Source organism: Macaca thibetana, chromosome 1, assembly GCF_024542745.1.
Source record: "Macaca thibetana thibetana isolate TM-01 chromosome 1, ASM2454274v1, whole genome shotgun sequence".
Taxonomy (NCBI): domain Eukaryota; kingdom Metazoa; phylum Chordata; class Mammalia; order Primates; family Cercopithecidae; genus Macaca; species Macaca thibetana.
The window spans coordinates 32,644,781-32,670,602 of NC_065578.1; the positions used below are offsets into that span (position 1 = coordinate 32,644,781).

At 47.2% G+C, this 25,822-nt stretch overlaps 1 protein-coding gene across 1 annotated transcript in view; it reads right to left on the bottom strand.

The window, feature by feature from the left end:
• CSMD2 (CUB and Sushi multiple domains 2) overlaps positions 1–25,822 on the bottom strand; it is a 653,486-nt gene that overhangs the window by 121,800 nt on the left and 505,864 nt on the right. The window contains exons 27-32 of the mRNA XM_050747220.1: positions 24,914–25,105; positions 19,616–19,754; positions 14,275–14,462; positions 4,030–4,224; positions 2,877–2,993; positions 1,076–1,189 (exon numbers count right to left, since the gene is read on the bottom strand). Of these exons, the coding sequence (XP_050603177.1) occupies positions 1,076–1,189; positions 2,877–2,993; positions 4,030–4,224; positions 14,275–14,462; positions 19,616–19,754; positions 24,914–25,105 (945 nt within the window). The remainder of the gene's footprint in view (positions 1–1,075; positions 1,190–2,876; positions 2,994–4,029; positions 4,225–14,274; positions 14,463–19,615; positions 19,755–24,913; positions 25,106–25,822) is intronic.

Consider the following 25,822-nt stretch of genomic DNA (forward strand, 5'->3'; position numbering starts at 1 on the left):
AGTAAAAGACAAGCTGGAGAGGAGGGCTTTTCATAGCATATTATGTATATATTTATATAGGTTAAAATATGGAGCTCTGCTCAATAAATAAGAAAATAAGTGCTTATAGAAAAATCGACACAAATTCACAATAAATTCACAAATAAAAAATGCACAGGCCAATAAACACATATAAAAATTTAACCTAACTAGTAATAAAACAAGGCAAATTAGAAAATGAGATACCATTTTTCACTTTTCAAACTGATGACGCTTTTGCTTTTTTAATTACCTGGTTTTTGTAAGAATAAAACATGCCCTCTTATTGTTGGTGATCAAACTGACAAGATCTTTCTAGAGGGATATTTGATAATCTGCACAAAAAGCCTTAAAGATCTCACATATCCTTTACACTGACAATTCCACTTCTAGATATTCTAAAGTGACAGAAATGTATATAAAGATGTATGTACAATACATTGCATTACTATTCATAAGCACAAAACGTTACAATCTAAATGTTCAATAATACGGAATTCGTTACATAAATTTTAACTAACTGTATGAGAGATTACTATGTGGCACTTAAAAATCCTAGCCTAGAAGGAAAAAATGACAGAGAAAAGCTCCCAGTGAATATTTCAATAAAATATGTATATTGGTTGAATAAAATATGTAAACATCGAAGTAGATACAAAGACCGGAAGGAAATCCACTATATCTTGTCAGTGGCTCTTTCGGGGTAGTCTTTATTTTGATTCTGTATGCAATTATTTTGTTTTGTCACTGTTTTCTATGATGAAAATGCAATACATTAATAATAAGAAAAAAGTTGCATTTGAATACGAACCAACAGAAGGCTACACCACAAGGGGGCGTTGCAGACACAGCCTGGGGGAGGGCAGCTGCTGAAGGCCCCGCTAGTTGGAGCTCTCAGGAGCTGGCCGCTGCGTTGTAGACAGCACCAGAGCACCACACGCATGCAGAGCCCTAGGGTTCCACCTGCGGCCATGGGGTGCTTCTAGAACCTCCTTCCTTTAGCCGGCCGTGACGCCCCCAGCCCATAACCGTCCCCACCCTGGCCGAGCCCGGATACCTGTGTGGGAGCCCGAGAGGGAGCTGAGGAGCCGCGAGTGCTGGCTGTGGCCGTCGTGAACCTCCACCACATCGTTGAGGGCCGTGTGAAAGAAGGCGAACTGGCCAAACACCACTGTGGAGGAGACGCGGTGTGGGGACTGGGCAGGCGCGCTGGGGGCAGGAGAGGGGATCTCGGGGTCTAGGGGTCCAAGCCAGGAGGAGGGCAGCCCTGGGGAAGTTGTTGGTTCCTGGGCTGTGGCTTGCTGCACTGGTTAGTGCAGCCGCACAGTCTGGCAGTGGCCAGACACCCGGCACAGGGAGGGCACACGGAGGGCACAGGGAGGCGGGGAGCTGGGAAGGCCGGGCTGCGTTTCACAAGGGTCAAGACAACACCCGCTGCACTCAAAGGTCAGGCGGGTGGAGGCGAAACGGAACCAAGTTTGTTCCTTTCCCAGATAGCAGCTGCAGCAGCTACTGGAGGCCTCAGAGGGCTTTTGGTACCATCCCTCATTCTCCATGTGATGTCAGGACTCCACATTCAGGCGTCCCAAGGCCAGTGAGTCAGTGTCATTGAGTTGAAAACTGTATACAGAGATCTGTAGTGAGTGCTGTGAACTCCTTATTACTGGGGGGATTCAAGCACAAACTGCGTGCCCACCTATCAAGGATTCTGCTCTGGGTAGCAGATCAGATTGGACAGCCTTTCAGGACTTTTCTAACTGTGATCCTGCAGGTCTGAGGCTCCTGCCACCTCAGTGTATTGGGGAGTGTGTGTACATGTACATAAGTGTCCTGGTTCTGGGGAAGGAGTGGGTGTACTGATGGCTGGAGCTATGCGTAGAGATGAGACTGGGAATTTATAGAAGACAGAGAACATGTCTTTCTCACCTCTGCAACTCCAGGACCCAGCAGAGTGCATGGCCCCTAGTGGGTGCTTACTAAATGTTTGGTGAATGCCTCAAGCATCAGGCCTTGCTCTGTGCTTGCCCCTCCTGTCTTGGGGAATAAGGAGTTAGCTCTCTGCAGGCTGCTCCCTCCCTCCTGCTTCTCCCCTAGATGGTTGGGACGTGTTGATGTCCTTTGCCACCACACCCAACATCAATCGTGTTTAGACATGGTTGTTAGTCCTCCTACAAAGAGGAGATCCAGGAAGAAAGAAGCCAGCCTGGTCACCTGGTTGCTCTTCATCTTTCTGAATGCCTCCAGGGCTGGCGGGATTCTTGAATGTCCCCACTGTAAACAGGGTAATGAGCTTGGTTTTTTCTGCCCACATCTCTTGGAATCTGGTAGTTTCTCTGTCTTCCCAGGGCACTGGCCTGTTTTTCACTTTTTTCTTGCTTGTCCTACCTATAGCTTCCGGACTAGGCTTTGGTTCTCAGATGGGACACCAGAATGATGTGGCTCCTGGTCTCCCTCACCTGCACTTTCAAGCCCAGCTCCATCCCATTCCTTTCCTCCCTCCTGCTCCTTGGCCACTCACCCTGGGTTCCTAACAGGTCTAGATCTGCGGCACCTCCCTTAGGACTTGGGCCATACTGGGTAGCTCCCTGGGGCACCTTGCCTTCCCTCTGTCTTGGCCAGTTTCTCACCAACCCTGTCCCCTTGGTTCTGGCGGGGCTCACTTATGCCCTTCTGCCCTCTGTGTCAGGAATGTATTCTACAGCCCGGTTTAGAACGTCAACACTCAGCTGTCCTTTCTGGGAGACTGTTCTGCAGTTCCCACAATGGGGCTGCATAATTGGGAGGAGTCTGATGAATTGTCCATTCTGGAATGAGGGTGAGTAGTCAGAAAACATATGAACAACAACCCAAACCCATACCATAGTCCTTGGGCACAGTAACAAAATACAAGCAGATCTGTCCATTGGTGTAGTTCTGGGGGTAGTTGGGGGACAAGACCACTCCATCCGAACCCACATACTGTCCCCCACAGGGGGCTGAAAGAGAAAGAAATAGAGAGTCAGGTGACCTTGTGGGCCTCTTACCAGTGACCATCCTTTGTTCTGCTCCAGCCTGAGCTTCTGACCCCAGTAGGGCTGCCCTGAGGTGGGCGGCCCCTAGCTTGGAGAAGGGAAGTCCTGTGGACCCTGCCCTGCCCAAGGACATGCACCCCTGGCCTGGCATGTGGCCTGAAACTTGCCCTGGAGCTACCGAGGGCCCTCTTGGGCAGGTGTCAGTTCTTGCCCTCTACCTATTAACCCTGGCATTAGTCCCTGAAGTCACAGCCTTAGGAGCATATTAGGAACTTCCTCTGCTTACACGTGGGGCCTAGAAATGATCTGCTGCCCCTGGCTGACATCTGACCTGGAGAGTGAGTGTCAGCATGAGCAGGCAGCTGAAGCTTCCCTGGACTAACCCCATGGGGAGCGGCCAGGCCATATGACCCAGCCACCTTCTGTTCCCCTCCACCATGCCCAATTTCCACAAGGGGCGGGTCTGAGCCTGCCTCTCTTACCATGACAAAGGGGTACCCTTTGCTTTTCAATGGGTGGTCACCAAGCTTTTAAAGCCCTGCTACTCATTCCTATCCCTCTTGTCAGGACCCCCATGGTTCACCCAGACCCACCTGGAATCAGTGCACTCTGCTGGCCTTACTTCGATATAACCGATATAACTGATCTCTCAGTGATTTTCCCTAGGCCTAGGAACTAGTCCAGGGGCCACCTTTAAACTTCTCCCTGGTGTGAGCCCCCTGATGTGGCATGTCTGGAGGCCTCTGTTGAGGGCATTAGCAACTATGTGAATGGGGGTGGGGACACCATGTGATCTGAGATGACACCTTGACAGGAACTGCACACCTAGTGAATTATAAGCCACTTCTGTACACATCCACAGCAAACCCAGGTGTGCCAGGCTTGGAGGAGCCAGACTTGAGGACCATGCCCCCTTCCTTTCCCTAGCCCACAGCGCCTTCTGCCCCTGGCATGCCCTCAGTTCCTCATCCCCGGGCTGCCATCCCCGGGCTCCCACCACCTGTGCAGACTGGCCGGGGATTGTTCCACACGGGCTTCCCATCAGGCCCCAGGATGCAGCTCAGGGTCGAGGCGCCCTCAACTTCGTAGCCTGCGTGGCAGTAGTAGGTGACAGAGGAGCCCAGCTTCAGGTCGGACCCCACCCGCGTGCCGTTCTTGATGGAACCAGGATCAAAACATGACTCCCGCGGGTTTTCTGGGAAAAAGAAACACAAACACGTGCACACACACAGAGGGCTCATGAGGAGGCTATCCTTGGGCTGCAGGGCCCATGAGGAGAACCCAACTTTAATTAGCCACAGAGCGCAAAGGGATGCGCGACTGTGGCTCCTATTCTCCTCAGGTGTAGAAACGTCTCTAAATTTGGGTAGAAATTGAAGGATGGAAATCACATTGAAGAGGGCAATTTCCCCGCCTCTCCCCATATTCTTGCCTTGACCCGCAGAGGAAGGAGCCCCAGCAAAATCCCTGAGGCCCTCTCTCATCCCCTGCTCGCTCCTCCCAAAGGGAAGCATGTGTTTCTCTGACTGGTGGGAGCTGACGGTCCCTGGCCCACATCTCGGCTGCCAGCAGAGTCATTGTGGTAAAGGTCAGTGTTTAGGCACGGCCCACCCCTTTGCTCATCTTTGACCCCTCACACTCAGCAGCCTCCTAGCCTTTTGTGTTCCCCTAAGAAGCAAGGCAGACAGTCTGCTTTTGGAGATGCTCTTTCTCTTCCTCTCTCTTCTGCCCCATCTGTACCACTGGCTGGGGAGTGGAGCTGGCATCCGTTCTGCAGGCCCAGTCACACCCATCTGTTGCAGGTACTTCTGAGTGCATGGATACCAATACTTAGATTCAGGGAGGAAGTACAAAACCCACTTCCACCTCTGGGTTGGGTTACCCGACCGGCGGGATAAGTTGATGTCTCCAGTGCAGTTTTCCAGGGCTTTGTATTGGGTATTGGGTGCTTGCCAGTTTATGAAAACGACAGTATTTTTTCATGTGGCTATTGATCCTTATATGTCTTCTTCCCTATCAGTCATACAGTGACGTGAGTAACAGTCCTCTACTCTGTCCCTCTGCACCAGACAAGACAGCTCTTGACATTGCCTGTGGCTTGGGAGTACTAGTCCAGGTCCCGAATCTCTGTAGGACACTCTCCAGCATCCCTCACCATCAGCTGGAAATCCCGAGCAGCTCCTGGGAGCCCATGCTCATGCTTCTATGCATGATTGCCTTTCCTCATTTGTTCCTGTTCCTTAGAACAGATTTCCTGTTCTAAGATAACTGATGGTCAAGAGGGTTGTCACCAGGGCTGGGAAGTAATAGGACACAGCTGAGGCCAGTCAATACCAGGGATATGCAACTGAGTATCAGGTTGATTGATGAGCATTTTGGAGGATACATTATTGGGGGGCAACAGAGAGGTCTAGAGATGGGGACTCACAAAAGGGTACTGACAGTCCTTGCAGAAGGACTCAGAAATTCAAAGAGTGGAGCTGAGGAGGGAAGAACCAGAATAGAAGGGATCAGAGTTCATTCATCAGAGATGAATGGCTCAGGAGGAATTTTGCTGAGAGTGGTCCTTGTCACCTGGGTACCTTCTAGATTACCTACACAGGAGGCAGTGCTGCTTGAGGCTGTCACTCAGCTGCCAATCATCTGGTTGACTGATGGGATGGGACTCTGAGAGTCTCACTCTTGCATGGGAGCATATGAGACCATCCTGCACCTTAAGTCGTTGTCCACAGCTGAGAGTGCAGCAGCTCTGGATGCACTACTGCATTTAAACCCAAGTGGGACCCAGAACGTGGCCACTCATTGCAGGGAACTCCTCAGCGGTTTCCCCATGTGCCCCGTGATGCATTGCCTTGACCTCCTTTATCAAATCTGTCTTCTCCATATGCCTAGTGGCTCCGGCCAGAATAGAGCTGGCCACTGGCTGACCCATATGTGAGTCATAGAGATCCAGGGATCTGTCATCATGTCTTTTGTTTCTTCTATCCTTTTTATAAATTCAAAGTGGGTTAAACCTTAAAGTTCAGAAAAATTAAGTAACTTGGAATCAAAGTTCACACAGCTCATAAGAGGCAAAACTAGCTGTAGTCCCCAATAACCACTTTCCCCACCTTCATCCTTCAATAACAGAACTCTGATTTTATCCGGAACTTCAAGGCATCAGTCAAAGTCTACATCTCCCAGCCTCCTGGGCAGCTAGGTCTGGACAAAGAGATGTAAACACGAGTTAGATCATGTCTGCTGAAAACAATCCAATAGCCTCCTGTCTCACTCGGGGTAAAACCAAAATCCTAACAGGCCTTCAAGACCCTGCACATGTGGCTCCAGTAGTCCCCTCTGTGACCTCAGCTCCTGTCGTCTCTATGCTAGCTTTGCTGCAGCCACACTGGCCTCTGGTCTTTGTGGCTCCCTCTCTTACCTCTTTCAGGACTTAGCTCAATTTCGCCTTCAGTGACACTCTTTGAGCAGCTACTTAAAATTGCAGTACTCCTCTCCCCAATGCCCCCAACACTCTCCTCTGCTATATTTCTCTCCACTGCAGTTAATACTCTCATCGACTCTATATTCACCTTATTTTTTTCTGTCTTCCTCCACTAGAATATAGATTTCAGAAGGGCAGCTGTTCAGTTTTGTTCACGGCTGTATTCCAGTGTCTGTCACATGGTGGGCACTTAATAAATATCTTCAGTGGATTATTGTGGAACTTCTAAAAAGGCTGCTTAAGGGAAGTTGACTCAACTGAGGGAAATGCCTATTGGCCTTTCCTTCTTTCCATCTTTCCTCCTTCTCTCAGTCTAGAACTCAGACATGATGGCTGGAACCTCAGTTGCCATCTTGGATCTGAAATAACCTTGAAATGGGATCCATGGACTAGTATGGTAGAGTAGGGAGACATAAGGAGCCAAGGTGGAGTTCTCTTATCAATCCTGGGCTCTGTCCTCCAGATTTCTTTTATAGGAAGGCTGATCAACGTCTACTTCGTTTAAGCAACTGTGTTTTTGGGTAACTGCTGCACCAGCATTGGACCCTAGCTGGGTATGACTGGCCCAGAATTTTACAGATGTCAGAACGTCCTTTCTTTCCTTATTTGTGTGGCAAACTCCTACACTTTTAATGCCACCTTCTCTCTGGCAGAATTCTGTTTTTCTTTCCCTGGTTATAACACGTATCACACTATTTTGGTAGCTTTGGTAAGGGTATTTCTTTCTAGTAGGTTCTGAACTCCTGGAGGAGAGGGTTCATCACTTAGTCTTCTCATAACCCTGGCAACTAGCACAGAACTTGGCACCAAGGCTGGCCCTATTTGACACATAACAGAGGCTTAATAAATGGCTGCTGAATTGTTTGGCTGAATACTTTGAGGCTTGGAAAATCAACAACCACATCAATGATTCCAACTACAGACTCTATTCTATATTTACTCACACGTAAGAGAAAGATGAGCTCATCATCCCAAGCATTACCACATTAATAATAATGACAAGGATAATGATAGTGATGATAGCCCCTTACATAGGAATGTCACTTCATAATTTTCAAGGCACTTTCCAAACCGTTATCTCATTTGTGTCTCACAATACCCTCTGCAGAAGGCAGGGCCAGTTACGCTCATATTCAGTTTATAGATGAGCAATATGGCGATCAGAGAGGCTAAATGAGTCTTCCAAGCCTTTCAGCTATTTAGAGGTAGAATTAAGACCAAAATCAGGTCTTTAGTCAGCCAAACCAAAGCTCAGCTGTGATTGATAACACTCAATGACTAAAACATCATGGTGATTATAATAAATAAAACCAAAGCCCTTCAAAATGGGAAAATGAGAAGAGCCAGCTTCTCTCTGGTCCTAATAGATGAGGCTTACTTCCAAACCTTAAAACTGCAAAACTCTGAAAACAACCCAAACATTCAACCAGTAAGGAACTGGTTACAAAGGGTGGATTAGGGCCATCTACTGAAACACTAGCAGCTTTTTAAAAGAATAGCACTATTCTTTGAATACTGATATGGGAAGGAGTCCAAGATCTATTCTTGGGCTCACATACAAAAAAATCAGATTACAGATGAGTACATATGGTGCAATCTCATTCATATAGAACAGGGATCAGCAAACTACAGCCCACAGGTCGGTGGCTGCCTGGTTTTGTAAATAAAGTTTTGCTGGAACACAGCCATTTGTTTACATATTGTCTGTGGCTGCCTTTAGCATTACGAAGCAGAGCTGAGCAGTGGCAACAGAGACCATCTGGAGTAAAAATACTTACTCTCTGGCCCTTTCCAGAAAAAGTTTGCCAACTCCTGGTGCAGACTTTACATTACTTTATGTTTATAGAAAATATCCAAAATGAGATACCAAGCTGTTAATAATGGTATTGCACGGGATGATGGTATTTGGGGGCATGCTAAGTCTTTAAGAGTATATTGTATATGCTTTTATATTGTTTTATTTTTCCAACAAACATGCCTTCCTTTAAAAGGAGGCAGAATGGAAGATAGTTCTATTTTGCATTTAAGAAGAATGACCCCTAACAGCAGCAGGTGGTGGGAATAGGGGTGGTAGCCAGTGTGGCTGTAGCTTCTAGGCCTACAGTGTTACTTCCAAGGGCTTGAAAGAGAAAATACATGCTTTTTAGGACCTTCCATTAAGAATCGATTCACTTTGGTCTTTCCTGTGTTATTTCAGATTCTCTAATACACACTTCAAACTCTTCCCTCTGAAACGCCCCTGGCCCCCTCTGGCACGGAGGGCTTCTACTTAACCTTTAGGGCTCTGTCTAAATGGACTCTGCTCAGAGAAGCCTTCACTAACGACCCTTCTGATTTCTTTCTCAGAGAAGCCTGTTGTTTTCTTTCCTAACTTCTTATGCTTCTTACTTCTTGCTGTTTCCCTCACTCACCTGTAAGTTACATTAGGGTAGGGACCATGATTACTTTGCTCCCTGCTGTATTCTCAACACCAGCACAGTGCATGGCATGAAGTGGGAGTCACCAAGCATTTGTTGAATGAATGAATATGTCTCGCATGTGCGTGGATGTTTCAGCACGTTCCTACCTAGGAAAAGCCTGCCACACAAGCTGGTATATGAGAATAAAGGGCCTTCCCCCCACTGGTTCTGTTGATATCCGTGGCCTGGAGAAAGACACACACCTCCCTGTGACTCTATTTTAGTAACTGTGTCCAAAAGACAGGATCCCTGCTGTTCTCTGTTTCCTTTTAGCAAAGGGTAAAGCCACCTAGGAGGATGAATTCAGAATAGAAGTGCCTCTGATCAATGGTGTAACAGAAATCCACAGATGACATGACTGCATTCAGAATCATCTCCTAGAAAGTCTGCCCAGAGATGACTAAGACACTACAATCACCCTTCAGAAGCAACAGAGACATACATCTAAAGCCCCACCCCTCTTTGCCTTAGAACCAGGTGGGCTTCCAACATCTACCAAAGGGTCCATCAGTCTAGTTGTCACGAGGATGTGAATTCCGTGGAGGCAGAGACTTTGTTTGGTTTCCTGGTCTGTTCTAAGAAGGTCTGGCACGTGGTAGCTGCTCAATTCGTATTTACTGAATGAATAAACAAAAATGCCTGATCTGCTCTTGCCCCTTCTGCAAAAGCCTAATCCCATGATGCTGCTCAGTGGACACTTGAATTAAGCCTGGTCCCTCAGATGATCCTTTGGGATCTGAAACTGGAATATAAATTGGGAAGTGATTCGAAGCCAAGAGTGATCCAGGTACGGTGGCTCACACCTGTAATCCCAACACTTTGGGAGGCCAAGGTGGGCAGATCACTTGAGGTCGGGAGTTCGAAACTAGCCTGGCCAACATGGCGAAACCCCATCTCTACTAAAAACACAAAAACTAGCCAGGTGTGGCGATGTACACCTGTAATCCCAGCTACTCAGGAGGCTGAGGCAGGCGAATCACTTGAATCTGGGAGGTGGAGGTTGCAGTGAGCCGAGATTGCGCCACTGCACTCCAGCCTGGGTGACAGAGTGACGCTCCGTCTCAAAGAAAAAAAAAATGTCAAGAGTGAGACAGCCACACTTATCCCAGGAGAATGGAAAAGCAAGGACAATTGATCTGCAGGGAGGGGAGAATGTAGCAAGTGCTTAGAAGGAGGCAGGGAGGAGAGAGAACGATCCTGGAGTGTGGGTGATGGTCTCAGTCTGTGCCTCTGCCATCCTGATTCCAGTCCTTTGGGAGTTGATGCTTTCTGCCCTTGGGCTCTTGTATTCTAAAAATATTTTGCTTTTTTGTGTCAGAGTTGTTGTTATCTGTATTGTTAAAATATAGAAATCTTTTAGCTGAAGTGACTTAGGTTGTTAGTTGTTTTCTTATAATAATGTCTCCTTTTTGTGTCAGATTGTTTTGAGTGGGTTTCTGTTTCTTGTGTTTTTATGATAAGTTACCCCTTTGTTTGCTTAAATTGCTCTGAGTGGTTTTTTGATTTGGAACTAGATATTTCCTAAGATTCTACCTACCAAACTGTTTCTGCTTCTCACTTGGGAAGCTGGGTGTGGAGAAAGTCTCCTGGTCTCTCTGCCTTGGGTCAGAGGAAGGGTTAATCTCAGAGAGTAATTTCCACTGTGCTAAGCCCAACTAAGTCCAGCAACATCTCTCTATGTGGGGCTCTGGTAAGCCCCTTTCACCTCCCTAAGCAAGACCCCTGAAGCCACAGCTCCCAGGATGCTCAGACTCTCAGAGTTAGCAGAGCCCCAGATCTCTCTAAAAGACATGGACACTGATGCCTCCTGGATGCAGAGGCCAATTCTGCTTTTCCTGAGGACCCAGCCCTGCCTCCATGTGGAGGTCCTCAGTGGGCTGCTTCTCCATCTATGGTTCCCTCCAGACTCACAGGGTGTGGAATGTCTAAGTTCTTTGCCATGGACTGGTAAAGCATATGGGACACATACATCTATCACAAATATTCATATTATAAATATCCCACACTTATTACATGTGCAAAACATTATGCTCACACTTTATATCTTCAGAAAACAGAAAAGAATATGTACTGTGTTCCCCTGGGTTAGCCCCATTCTCCCTTCCAAACAAAGGCACAGCAAATGCAATACCAATGACATAGTAGGAAAAAGGAGGTGGGATGAAAGTGGGTGGATCAAAGTACATGTCAAGTACTTATTGGCACTGGGCACTCTGCTTGGTGCTGTGTCTATTTGCTAACCCTCACAACAACTCCTTCATTTAGTGTCACTGTCCCTTTTTTGTGGATGAGGAAGCAATGCTCAGAGAAGTTAGGCAACTTGTTTCAGGCCATACAGTTATGAAGTGATGGAGCCTGCCCTATAAAGAAAGATATTGTGCATGGGAGAATATCATCAAAGCCATGGGACCTGATAGCAAAGTAGACCCATTCCAGGAAACCAAGAATCCTGGCATAGGCAGAAGCAGACCAGAGGGTAAGGCAGGGGTCCCTGGGTTCCACCAAATGGGCTACTAGACCAGAGGCCCAGGGAGATAGTAGAGGGTGACTAATATTAGGTGGTGTGTAGTCTGGGAAGAAAAGAAGGAAGGAAGGAAGGAAGAAAGGAAGGAAGGAACTAATGAAGGATGCTTGAGGTTTTCAATAGGCACCCCCCACCCCTCAAACACACATAGTTAGCTTTATCTTGGTACTTGCACTACAGAGCCTCATAGGGTGATGCGGGATGCGTCTGTAGGCTGTGCCTCTCTTCTCCCCTCTCTCCAGTAATTGGCTGCTTGGCTGACTCAGATGGCAGCTGGGGAGGTCTTATTCCCTGGGTTATGGTTTAGATCTAAAGACTCCTCTAGATACCACCTTGGATCAACAGGCAAAAGTGGAAAGAGGATTTGAAAGTATGGCTCTCAGACCATGAATTTCCCTGGAGAAGATCTGGGGGAGAGACGGCCATAGTCAGGTAGCCATGAACAAGGTGACTGGAGAGGAAGCTGAGGGGGTTTCTACCCAGTAGCTTACTGTATCCAGGGAAGCTGAAATGAAATCATCTTATAAAAAATGAGGCTGACAGGGGTGACATTTGGGGTGAAGTTTGGAATCTCTGCCAAGAAGAACTCAGTTGGGTCAAGTCAGAGGCTTCTCTGGTAGTTGCTAAGACTTGGCTGGGGGAAACGACATCACCTGTAGTGACTCTAAGTATCATGTTTGTGCAGCTTCGTCTGGGTGTCCTCAGCCGTGTGGGTGTGGGTTCAACAAAGGGTACAGTTTTGCAAGGTGTATGCACTTGGAGGACTAGGGGGCAGGCAATTGAGGGTACTGATGAGAATATGAAGGAAGAGATGAATAATAAGAAATGGTGATGACATGGGAGTGGGGGTGGTGGTGATGGGAGCAATGGAGGTCCCAGACTGGGTCTAAGTCATGGCTTCTGTTAGAATTCCAAAGTGTCTGACTGTGCTGATACCAGTGTGTGGAAGAGGGTTTGGGCCCAGGAGGTTTACCAAATGGCAGGTGCCTGCAGGCAGAGAGGATGGCAGAATATCCATTCCCTAGGCCAGCCCCATGAAGCAAGAAGACTACAAGTAAAACATTCTCCATTTTGCGCACCAGTCTTCTAGAACTGTACCTGGCAAACAGGAGATAATCGAGAACTATGAGGAGTTCAATGAGTTGATGGATATGGAGCACTTAGGATGGTGCTGGCAGCGGGCAAACACTAAGTCTGCCATTGTTCTAATTAGTGTTATGTGAGCTTATGTGAGATATTCCCAGGGGTGGCTGGAAATATTTAATTAGGGGACACTTTAAAAGGTATCTGAGGTCCTATGTTATGCAAGTGGGGAACATGAGCCAGAAAATTTTTAATTTTAACTGGTAATGTGACCCCATTTGTATGCTCAGGCTGACGAGGCCTGGGTGAACCTGGGTTATAGTTACAATAACAAAATCTATCATTCCCAGAGCATCTGTAGAGTGTTTAGTATATATGGAGCATTATACATATATATATACACACACACACACACACATATATATTATATATATATAAAATATGCATGTATAAAATAGCTTTTAATCTTAACCTCCTGCAACATAATTATTACTAGCAACACTTTGTAGATGACGTTCCAAGAGATAATAACTTGCCCAGCTCACAAATCAAGCAAGGAAGGGAGCTGGGATTTAGATAATGGGATTTGAGATAATTAGGGAAGACTAAAAGGTCAAAAAGAGATAATAGCGTAGAAGACAGTGGAGTGCTCGAGAGCCTGGAACTCCTCTTACTACACGAATAATATTTGAACATTACAGAATGCGTGATATGTGCCAGGAACTGTACCACGGACTTTCATGCATGCACTCACTGATCTTTCCATCACTATGAAGCAGGAATTTTCCTACCATGGTTTTATAAAAGAAGAAATGCCCGAGGCTTCAAGAGGTTCAATACTTTATCCAAGGTCACGCACATGTTAAGTCGTAAACATGAACTTTCAATCCAATTAATTTGACAGTCAATGCTCTTAACCGGGCAGGGACAGCCTGTTTTTGTAAGTGAATTTTTCTTAGAATGCAGCCACGCTCATTTGTTTATGTCTGTGGCTGCTTTAGCACTACAGTAGTAGGGCTGAGTAGTTGTGATAGGTAAACCTACAATATTTACTATTTTTAAGAGAAAAATTTCTGATTCTTACTTTCGACCACACTACTGAACGTGCCTTAATTAGCACAGCTGGAAGGATGAACAAATGTGATCAGGAGGTATCAGAAAGTGACCAATCTATGACGAGGTGTCAGAGTATGGCCAAGGAGTGTCCTTGGGACACAGGTCTAAGCACCGTGACCCTAGGATTAGATGGGCTGTCCATAGGGATGTTGAAGTTACCCAGGATGGTGAAAAGCTCTGGGTGGAGAGGAAGATTGAGCCTCATATCAGAACCCTCTTTAGTGAAGTGCAGTACCCAGGAAGATATCAGCTGATGGCTATGAAGTGAGGGTATGAGGCTGAAGTAGACTTAGGAATGACCCTCATTAAAAAAGAGGAGAAGAAGAGTAGTGGTTGGAAATAGATGGGGTGCAAAAAGAATGCTGGTCCCCTTTTTTCCCACCCCTGGAGAATACAGGCGTGAAAGACTAAGCCATCTGGGGGGCCTCAGGAAAGGCAGGTTTTTTGCAGGCGGCAGCAGTGCTAGGGTTGGTGTGGGTTTGCCGTGGTCCAGCCCAGGCTCTCCTCACTATGCTACACTACTTGCCGTCTGCCATGTTGGCTGGACCTATCCTCAGTACTCTCTGGCACCAGGGCCCTTACCTGTATAGTCAATGACGAAGCCAGCATTGCTCACAGATGCATCGCTGCGGAAGGCGAGGAAGAGGCTGTTGCTGCTGCTTTCAATGCGGCCTGGGAGCTGGGAGCCATAGAAGCTTCCTATGAGAGGGCTGAGAGAGTCCCGTCCGTCGTAGATATGGAGGAAGTCATAGCCAGGTTCCAAGTTAAAGCTGGGGAACAAAAACATCCCACCCCCACCCCACTAAGGTCAAATAAAGGCTTTTGCTGGGGTCTTAGGCTCAACCAAAGCATGGGGCCTCCCGGGGAGCAAGCCCACCATCCCACTGGTACCCAACCCCTGAAGACTGGCTGGTGGGAAGGGAGAAGATGAGGCCCTGATGTCCTCAGTCAGGTGAGAAGATGGAAGAGGCAGGCTCAGGGGCAGAGGAGCCAGATTCCAGTCAGTGTCCAAAAATCTGGAGCTGAAAACCTAACGTCCTCCTTATACAGAAGGGAAAATGAGTTGCCAACTCTAGACACCAAGTTGTCAACCAAAGTAGGTCCAAAACCCAGGTCTCTTACCTGACACTAATGTCCTTATACTGTGCTGTTCTGAACCTCATTTTCTAAGAGAGAATGAACCAATTAGGGAGCCATTCTCAGGGAGGAAGGGGCCTGTTACCATGAAGGACCCTAGCTTCATGCCTTCATCCCAAGCCAGTACTCCAGCTCTCCTCAGGGTCTGCTATTGCCCCACTCCTAGGACCCACAAATGTCCTCACCCTTAGCTATTCTGACCCTGGTGTGAGGGAAAAATCCATTTTAAAAACTTAGATGAGCAAATTGAATATTTGAGTTCATGAATGTAATTTATCCCACTGGAATGGCTCAAGTGAAAATGATGGAAAATGCATATTACGAAAAAATTATGCATGGAGTTCAAAAGTTTTCTGTATCAAAATCAACTCACACTAACTTGTTAACATGTCTGCACAGGATCTAACGTGAGGCATTAAAAAGGACAAGATATCAGCTTAAAAAAAGCCTCTATCAGAGCAACATGAATTCTGCTAAAATTGAAGCAAGAAAAAACATCAAATTTATGGTGATGCTTGGGTAGAAGGACGGTGACGTCGCTGATGCTTTACAAAAGGTTTATGAGGACAATGCCCCAAAGAAATCAGCAGTTTACAAATGGATAACTTGTTTCAAGTAGGGAGGGGATGATAATGAAGATGAAGCCTGCCAAGGCGGATCTCCACATCAATTGGAGAGGAAAACAATCTTGTTTGTGTCCTAATTGAATAGGACCAATAATTAATGGCACAAATGAGAGCCAACACCATAGACATCTTGACTGGTTCAGATTACACAATTTTGACGAAAAAATTAAAGTTGACCAAATTTCTACTTGATGGGTGTCAAAACCATTGTGCCTAGGTCAGCTACAGACGAAGGCAGAGCTTTCAATGGAAATTTTAAAAATGTGGGATCAAGATCCTGAAACATTTCTCCCAAGAACAGGAGATGGAACATGGATTTACCAGTACAATCTTGAAGACAAAGCACAATCAAAGCAATGGCTACCAGGGAATGGAAGTGTCCAGTCGAAGCGAAAGTGGAGCAAAGGTCAAGGTAATTTTTTTTTTTTTTTGATGCTTCAGGCATTTTGCAGTTGATTTTCTGAAGGGCCAAAGAATGATAACATCTGCTTCTTAGGAGTTTGTTTTGAGAAAGTTAGCTAAAGCTTTAGCAGAAAAATGCTTCAGGAGAGAGTCCTTCTCCCTGACAACAATGCTCCTGATCATTTCTCTCATCAAACAAGGGTAATTTTTCAAGAGTTTCAATGGGAAATCATTAGGCATCCACTTTACAGTCCTGATTTGGCTCCTTCTTATTGCTTTTTGTTTCCTAATCTTAAAACGTCTTTAAAGGGCACCCATTTTTTCTTCGGTTAACAAAGTAAAAAAGACTACACTGACATAGTTAAATTACCAGGACCCTCAGTTCTTCAGGGATGGACAAAATTACTGGTATTGTTGTTTACAAAAGTGTCCTGAACTTGGTGGAGTTTATGTTGAGTAATAAAGTTTATATTTTTTATTTTTATCTTAAATTCAATTTTTCCACAAACTTTTTGAAGTCCTCCGTATGCTTGCGCTCTGGTGCAGCAATTCCACTCTTAAGTATATATCTAACAAAGGCAATTGATACCAATCAAGTGTGCAAAGATGAAAACAACAGAAAAGTAAATGAGCTTGCAGAGAATAGATTTCAGATGCAAATTTGCTCATGCCCAGTCACGGACTGGGATACTCAGATACAGCAAGTCCTTAGCATTGTCCACAGGCTCTCAGAAACCATGACTTTAAGTGAAATGACATAAAACAAAACCAACTGTTTGTTTCTCATCAACACACAGGCTGGGCATGGTGGCTCATGTCTGTAATCCCAGCATTTTGGGAGGCCAAGGTGGGCAGATCACTTGAGGCCAGGAGTTCGAGACCAGCCTGGCCAAAATGGCGAAACCCTGTCTCTACTAAAAATACAAAAATTAGCTGGGTGTGGTGGCATGCACCTGTAATCCCAGCTACTCGGGAGGCTGAGGCATGAGAACTGCTTGAACTCGGGAGGGAGAGGTTGTGTGAGCCAAGATTATGCCACTGTACTCCAGCCTGGGTAACAGAATGAAACTCTGTCTCAGAAACCAAACCAAACCAAACCAAACAAAACAATATAATGAAATGACATTGAAGGAAACATTTGAGGACCTGCTGTACTTTGTTTTACTTAAAGTCACAGTTTCCAAGAACCTGTTGATGACATTGAGGACTTACTGTATTCTATTTGAGATTGAGAGTAAAATGACTGCTCTACCTTTGGCTAAGATATATAGCAGGGGGAGGAGGCCATGCATCTCTAGGACAAAGGAGATAAGGCAGGCTAAGAGACAGGATGGAGGAATGGGAGGCAGGGGGCGCAGAGCCAGATGTGCACTGGCCTCCTTCCCACCTGGCACCCTGTCACACTGGTGTCAGTTGCGGGCTCACCACATCACTGCTGGGTGACATGGTCTTCTTGCCCCTGTAATTCAGCTTCTTGACATCTGCTTTTATGAAAGTCACCAGTGAAGGGTTTTGGAGGGAGTCAGTCTTGGTCACAAATGATGGCATCACCACTTCCTAACTAACTGCCTTCTTTCTGTCCCTCTCTTCCTTCCATCATCAAATTTTGAGCACCCTCAATATTCCACGCACTGTGCAAGGTGCCAAGGACATGGGGACATGTCAGACACCACTTCTGCCTTCAAAAATTGATGGTGCTGTAGGAAGTGACAGACATGTCAACAACAAAATAATGTATAAAGTCAGCCCGAGACAGAGCAGAAACACAAAGCAAGGTTCCTTGGGGAGGATGAAAAATCAAACGTTTATGGAGGAAATCAAGCCTGAACTGAGTCTTGGGAGATGAGAAGACCCTTAGAGATAGGACAAGGAGAGAACAGGAAGTTGCTGTGAAGGCAGAAACAGAGGCAAAGTCATAAGGGCATGAAAGAATCCAAGAGGCCCTGGAACTGCAAGGAGTTCCATCTGGCTGGAGCTCAGGGCTTAGGATGGGGTGGGCTTAGGATGGGGTCGGGGGGCTGACTGGAGAGTTAGGCAGAGACCAGATTGTTTGGAATGAAACTCCAAAGTTTGGGCCTTTATTTATAAGCAATAGAGGACCATGTTAGGATTTAAAAATAAAGGATCTGTTTCTTTGTTTTTGAATTGAGGTATGATTTACACCGTGTGAAATGATCAGCTCTAAGGTGTGCCACTCTATCAGTTTTGACACATGCATATCAAGATCCAGAACTGTCCCACCACCCCAGAGAGTTCCAAGTGCCCCTTCCCATTCAACCTTCCCTACCCTCAGATGCCAGCACTGATCAGAATTCTTCACCAGGGATTAGTTTTGCTGATCCTACAATTTTATACGAGTTGAATCATACATTATGTACTTTTTTATGTCTGTCTTCTTTCACTCAGCATAATATTTTTGGGACTCATCCACGTTGTTGCATGTATCAGTAGTTCATTCTTTTTTATTGCTGAGCACTGTCATTAGAGGATGTTAAAATGGAAAGTAGGGTGGTTATTTCAGCATTTTTGAGTGACACGATCACTCTGACAGCTAGCTAGGGGAGAGATTGGCATGGGAGGCAAGATGGGGCAGAGGAACCAGCTAGGCGATGAGGGCAGTAATTTAGATGGGAGATGATAGGACTCAAACCAGGACAGGAGCTGGGAGGATGGAGAAGAGGAAAATACATGAGGAGAGTGAAGGCGGTAGAGGCTGCACGCCTCGGTTGCTGCTAGTGGAAGAAGCCGTGAGAGCAGGTGTCAACGCCAGCCCCAAGGCTCAGAACAGAGCTCTTCTGGGGGAGAAAAATATGCTTGATTTTGTACATGCTCATTGGCAGTGTCTGCAGGCCGCAGACAGAGATGTCCAACAGCTGGAGAGCGAGGCTGACGCTCAGAATAAAGCCAGGGTGGGCGGCAGAATGGAGTCTTCCATTTATAAGAGGAGAGTGGAGACACAGGAATGAATGAACTTGTCCAGGAAAGGGGTGTAGGGTAAGAAGAGGAGGTCTGACAAAGCCCGGCAAAGGAAGATGGGTTAACAAGAGCTCCACGTGACGTCATAGAAGAGCTTGGAGAACTGGAAAGAGTAACTTCATGCAAACCAAGTGAAAAAGCAGCCTAAGGATGGAAAGGGTGACCAAGAGGTGGAGTGGGATAAAACATGGAAAGGCCTTTTGTTTGGAACCAGGAGTTTGTGGGTGGCTTTTATCAGAGGAGTTTCCAGTAGAACCGTGGAGGCAGAAACCAGGTTCCAGTGGGTTGAGAGTGAATGGGAGGTGAGGAAGTAGACGAAGGCAGAGCAGTTCTTTTGAAGAGCTTTCCTGTAGCAGGAATGGGAGAGCAAGTGCAGGTACTAGATGCAGAGGTGCCTGGGACCCAAGCCCGCTCGTTTACACCTCTGGGGTGGGGTGGAAGGGGCCAGGGAAGCAGACTGGGAATGCAGAGGGCAGGGCAAGGGCGTCCAACAAAGGCCTCCTTTCCGAGTCCCAGTATCTTCAGAGGTAAAGAGGAAATAATAATTGCTTCCTCACAGATTACTACAAGGATTAGATGTGATGATATGCATGAGACCACTGAGCGCGGTGCCTGGCACATAGATGTTCAATAAATGCTAGTTTCTCTCTCTCGGCTTTTTCACCTCCCATGGAGCTGAGAACTCTGCTCACACACCTGTGAATACTCACCTGGAGACCCAGGTCCCAGAGCCCCTAGCTGCTCTGAACCCTTCGTCTCCCACCCGGGGGAAAGGTACATACATGTTAAATACCAGGGCGATGACGTAGTCTGGTGAGACGGTCACTTTCCAGTCACACTCCTTCCCTGGTGGGTAGGGTTCTGGGTAATTTGGTGAGAGGATGACTCCAGATGGTCCTGTCAGGTCTCCCCCGCAGGGAGCTGAGGAGAGAAGAAGACGAGGGTGAGGCTGCCTCTTCACCCTGGGCCCATTTTCATGGGCGTTGCTAATACACTATCGAGAGAGGAGGGGCTGAAGCTGACAGGCTGAAGTTAAACCTGGCTTAGGGACTCAGGGGAAGGTGAAATGATGGAGTTCTACTTTGGAGGGGTGGGAATGTTTTGGAGATAGTGGTGGTGGTGCACAACATTTCGGAAGTACCAGATGCCACTGAACTGTTCATTGAAAAACGGGTAATTTTATGTTAGGTGCATTTCACCTCAATAAATTATTTTTTAAAATACCTGGCCCTGTTGCTTCCTAGCAACAGAGTTCCTGTGAACTTAGGGAACTCGTCTAGCCTCTCTAGCCCTTGATGTCTTTCCTGTCATAAAAAGAGACAATATGTTCTTTGTGGGGTGGTTGTAAAGATTATGGGAGATGTCTGCTAAAGCATTTGGTAGAGAGTGAATGCTTGATAGATGGAGCCGGCACTGTCTGCGCACCTATGAAGTACATGGCCTTCCTTCACTGCCTCACATCGGCTTCCAGGCGAGCTTTGTGGGTACTGACTGTGAGTTCCTGTGCACTGGATGTCAGGAGGAGTGGGAAACAGGCTCATGTTCGCCTGCCAAGCGCAGCTGGTCTCCTACGCTACCAGTGCTCCTGGCATCTGCTCGCGGCTGCAGATACTTTCCAGCTTTCCAAAAGGCCTTGTCCAAGAGTATGTGTGTACCTCAGTTGTATGGAGCTATTATTAATCCCCAATCAGTCTACATGGTCGCCCTCCCCTGAGATGACAGGTCTCTCAAGCAGGTGGGGAGGGAGAAAGTGGCCAGGTAACACAGCAACCTATTTACCTCGGGACCTTCTGGGCAGCTTCCCCAGAGCCTGGCTCAGGTCTCTTCCTCCATGGCTGGGGCTGCTGTACCGTGGCTTGAGGACTGGATAGAGTAAAAGCTGGGAAGTGTGTGAGGTCATTAGCAGGATGGCCAAGACTATAGGTGTGGTTTGGTCTGGAAACCACAGGGCACCATCAGAGGTTGTAAACACTAAGCCCATAGGAACACAGAGAGCCATTTAGGGGCTGGCTAGAAAATCCAAGATGAGTCTTTGTGGGGAGAGCAAAAGGGTATACCTGACTCCAAAGTTGGGAGCAGCCATCGGCTTGTCATAGAGCTGAGCACTGCTGCTTTGGCTGTGTCGTGGAGCCACCTCCGGCTGTGGGTTTTACTCAGGGTGAGGCTTAAAGGGCTGGGTCAATCCCTAACAGGGTCTCAAACAAATGGTAGATCTTCAGGTCAGGCCACAAGAGCCCTAATGTGGCTGAACATAAAATTGGAGTGGTTGTGAGTAGTCTGCTTTTTGTTCCATGGGAAAATATATCCCAAGAACCATCCTGAATTTCAGAAACACTCAAATAGGCATCTATTACGTATCAGACTTAACAAATCACATTTTAGATGCACCATCTCATTTATGTCTCATTAACAACTCAACGAGCAATGGATTATGCTTCCTGATTTATAAAGGAGGAAAGTGAGTCTCAGAAAGCCTAAGTAACTTGCCCAGAGTCACTCTGAGACTCAGACTCACACAGGACTGGCTCCAAAGTCTGTTGTTTTCCCCTCTTCTACTTCCATATGGTTGGTGGCAGTAACCAGAGTAGAAGAGGAGTGCTTCTCCCCACAGGCCAGCAGGGGAGAGCACAGCTGTTGCAGGAGCTTCTGAGCGAGGATGGTGCCTTAAGTTGGGTTTGCTTATGTCTCACTTGTGTCTCCACCACTGAATCCTTTGGGAGCAGAGGGCGAGATGAATAGGGCCAACCAGAGGCCAGTACAATCAGGCTAGACCCTGGAGCTTAACAAAGCAAGACTGTAATGTCCAGTCCATGGAGTGTGGCCTTGCCCAGGCCAGCCTAGAAACAGAGCCTGATACGGCCAGTGAGAGTGGAAAGTGAGTGTCGTTATCAGAAGTCCCAACTCTGGGGAAATCTTCCCAAGGGGCACAACAAGGCTTCCATTCTGGGTTCCCAGCCTCCACCTCCCTCTGCCAGCTCAGGGGCTTCTTCCCTTAAGTTTGCCACAGATGGGGTGAGTCTCTGCATTTCTGAAACTGCGCCTGTTACTCTCCCACCAACCCCCAAAGTACTGTCAGTGTCTCTGGGTTCTAGGCTGCTGTCTGAGCACAGCTCTCTTCTAGATGGCTCCATGTCATCGGGCATGTGCTTCCCACTCAGAACCCCAGCATGGGCTTCACTGGCTGCTGCCAGTTGTGCCCCAAGGCCTTGCATGGATCCCTGGGCTGCCTCACCAACAGGAAGGCTCCCACTGCTCAGGGTTAGTTGTGGGGTCCTGTTGAGCTTACTAAAACATGGTTGCCCAGATGGGAGTGGGTGCAAGCTGCAGATCCTTCTAGACAGCCAAGAAGTGGGCAGGTTGGACTGAGGGCAAGAGTTGTGGAAAGGGCATTGATTTGGAAGTCATACAATCCTGGGCTCAAATTCTGACAATGCCACTCATTGGCTGTGTGAGTTTGGGCTAACTGTCCACCCCTCTGAGCCTCTACTTCCTCATCTCGAAAGTAAAAGAATAATGATAATAATGGCTTCTAATATACACAGTGCTAACTATGAGCCACGTACAGTTCTTATTGCTTTATAGTATTTTCTTTTTTAATTCTCAAAACAATGCTAGAAGGTAAGTACTATCATTTTCTCTATTTTACTGGCAAGGAAATGAAGGCACAGGGAAGTTGAGCAATTTGTCTAAGGCCACACAGCTTGCTGTGGTGAAGCCAGACCTGAGCCAGGGAGTGGAATCCCGAGCTCTAACCTCACCACAGAGTGATTTCAGCTGCAATAATGCAGCTAAAATGTTTAGCTTGGTGCCGATCACGGGGACAGCATCCAATGAGTATTTGTTTTCTTCCTTTGCTTCCTCCCTGTAATGAAGGGTTATCAAGGCCAGCTAGACCCGCTCATGGCAGAACGCCCAGGGAGCTGGAAATTAGAAGCATGTCACTGGGATTTCCAGTTCGTTTGAGAGAAGAGGCAAAGGCATTTATTTTGTTGCCTGAGAAACATTTCCCAAAGCCGAGTGTAGAAGAACGGGTGATGAAAACTGAATTAACCTCTCCACCCTGCCCACTGCACATTTATTGCTCTCCTCAGCTTAGCACAATCCTCCTCCTCCACTTGGGACAATCTCATCTCAGGACCTGCTTTTCTGTAAAATGAGTCTAAGGAATCACAGCCTTGTAGAAGGCTGAATTTGGAAGGAGCCTCAGAGGTTCCCAGATTCTCTCCTGGGCCTCAGCGGAATTCCCTTAGCAGATGGAATCTTGGCTTAGGGAAGGGAAGTGAGTCTGAAGATTTGAAAGAAGGATTCAAAGAAGCGAAAGATGAAAAGAAGGAAGGAAGATAGAAAGGAAGGAAATTAGTATTTCTTGAGATTGGGGTTAGGCGTGTCCTCACCCGACAATGCCATAAGGGAAGTGTATTTACCCTCACAGATGAGGAAACCCAGGCTCAGAGAGTTGAAGCAATTTCCCAAGGTCATCAAAGTAGTAAATGGCAGAACTAGAAACTAAATCTGATTGTGTCTACTTCAATATCCCACACTGTTCCCTACACAGCAGAATATGTAGTGAAGAACTCAGCTGGATCTGAAACTGGGGTCTCAACCTCCTGCCCCACGCACCTATGTGGCTCCTAATTCCCACTGAGGAGCAGGATTTAGTGTCTCACCTTCAGGGCCAGGCCTCAGAGCCAGGCCTGGAATAGGCCAGTCCTCAGATGCCTGGACAGTGCACTGCTTCCCATTAAGCCTGTGGGTGCAGGCCAGGGCAGACGCTCCTGCAGGAGCTGTCTCAGGAAGTCCCTCGCACCTATCTCCAGCAGGGGAGGCGGTGTGGGAGGTAGGAAAATGAGAGGCTTTGCATTCAGACTGGCGTGGGTGTAAATCTTGGCTCTGCTATATCCTAGCTCTGTGATTTGGGACAAGATATCCAAATTTGTCTAAGTTTCAGTTTCAAGTGTAAATGAGGAAATGGTGCTAATTTCAGAGAGCTGCCGGGAAAGTTAAATGAGGTTATCTAAGTAAATGTCCAGTATGGGGCAAGTACACAGTAAGGACTCAGTGACCATGGGTTCTCTTCTCTTGTAACAGCCAGCATTGACAGGGGAGATAAACACTCATTATTTCACCTGAGCAAAATAGCCATGTGGAAGTGGGCACCTGGAGTGTTTGTTTCTATTTACCTTTCTTTCCCATCCCAGCCTCCCTTCAAGTTCCCTTCTCCTCTCAGTCTCAAGTAGTTAGAGGTAGGATTTTTCAGGCCCCACCCCTTTTAAGTGATGGGACCTTAGACAAGTCTCAGGTCCTTTATGTCTTCATCTCTCATACAGGAAAGTTTTAAGTCCGAAGAAAGAAAACCCTGTAATCCCAGCATTTGGGAGGCCAAGGTAGGAGGATCACTTGAGCCCAGGAATTCGAGACCAGCCTAGGCAACATAGTGAGACTCCATCTCAACAACAACAACAAAAATACAAAAATTTGCTGGGTGTGGTGGCGCAGGCCTGCAGGCCCAGCTACTTGGGAGGCTGAGGTGGGAGGATCACTTGAGCCCAGGAGGTCAAGGCGGCAGTGAGTTGTGACAGTGCCACTTGCACTCCAGTGAGACCTTGTCTCTAAGACCGAAAAGAACCAAAAGCCAGGTAACCAATAATTTCCTTGAGAACAGGAAAAGCAAGGTTCTTTTCTTTACATTCTGAGCCTGTGGGTGCCCTTCTATTGCTTCAGGTAATAGAAGGGTCATTTTGGAACCTGTTAGCCTTTACTACCCAAGATGACCCATTCCTCCTTCTGACCTGTACAGCCTGGGCCAGAGAGAAAGGGACAGACCTGTCTGACTTGGAAATCTCTGGGACCATTTTAGCAAGTGAGGAATTTGTAGTGCTTTGTGTGTAGAGTGTGAATGTGAGTGAGTGCGTGTGGGGACACATGCATGCAAAGCAGGGTAGATGATGGGCTTTCTGCAACTTTCATCTGTTTCAATTCTCTTGGCCCCAGGCCCAAGATGCAGCTGCAGAGCATGGAAGGTTCTGGAGCACACAACTGTGAGCCCCAAGGGCAGAGTGCACCCTGCAGCTGCTTTGTACCGATGCATGTTGGCGGGCTGGGCTGCCAGAAGAACCTGTTCTCGATCTTCACACAGCTGATCTCTGCACTTCCCTGCAGCGCGTAACCAGGGTCACACTGGAACACCGTGGAGTCGCCGGCTTCCCAACTGTCACCACTCCGGCTCCCATTCTGCGGGATCCCAGGGTCATTGCAGGACGTTGCTGTGGACACTGGGGCAAGGAAATAGAAGAGAGGGTAAGGTTGCCTGGGTGTCTGCCACTCAGGAGGCTCCCAGCTCATCACCCTCCCTGACTGCCCCATTCGTGCACTGCCACAACCAGCATCACCTCCCCACCATCAGCAGCAGCTGTGGCCACAGTGCCACTATTCTCACTCTTGTTACTATCACTGCCTCTACCACCACTTGTGATCACATTTGTCACTCTCACTGATATCACCACCACCATTCTTCCAGTACTTCACCATTACTGTCATCTGCCTGTCATGAGATGCTATGAGTTAAGCATGATTGTACTGTTATAATTATAGATCTGAATTCAGCTTAAGAATACAAGCATTGTTACACAAACAAAGCATTGCAAGTTTGTATAATGTAACTAACATGATCAGAAGGAGGAAGTGACAAGATAATCAAGTCTAAACTCCATGTGGCTCACGGTTGTAATCCTAGCACTTTGGGAAGTCAAGGCAGGAGGGTCACTTGAGGTCAGGAGCTGGAGACCAGCCTGAGCAACACAGCAAGACCCTGACTCTACAAAAAAAATAAAAAAATTAGCTGGGTGTGGTGGTGGTTGCCTGTTGTCCTAGCTACTCTGGAGGCTGAGGTGGGAGGATCCTTTAAGCCCAGGAGTTTAAGGCTGCAGTGAGCTATGATCATGTCACTGCACTCAAGTGTGGGCGACAGAGTAAGATCTCATCTCACAAAC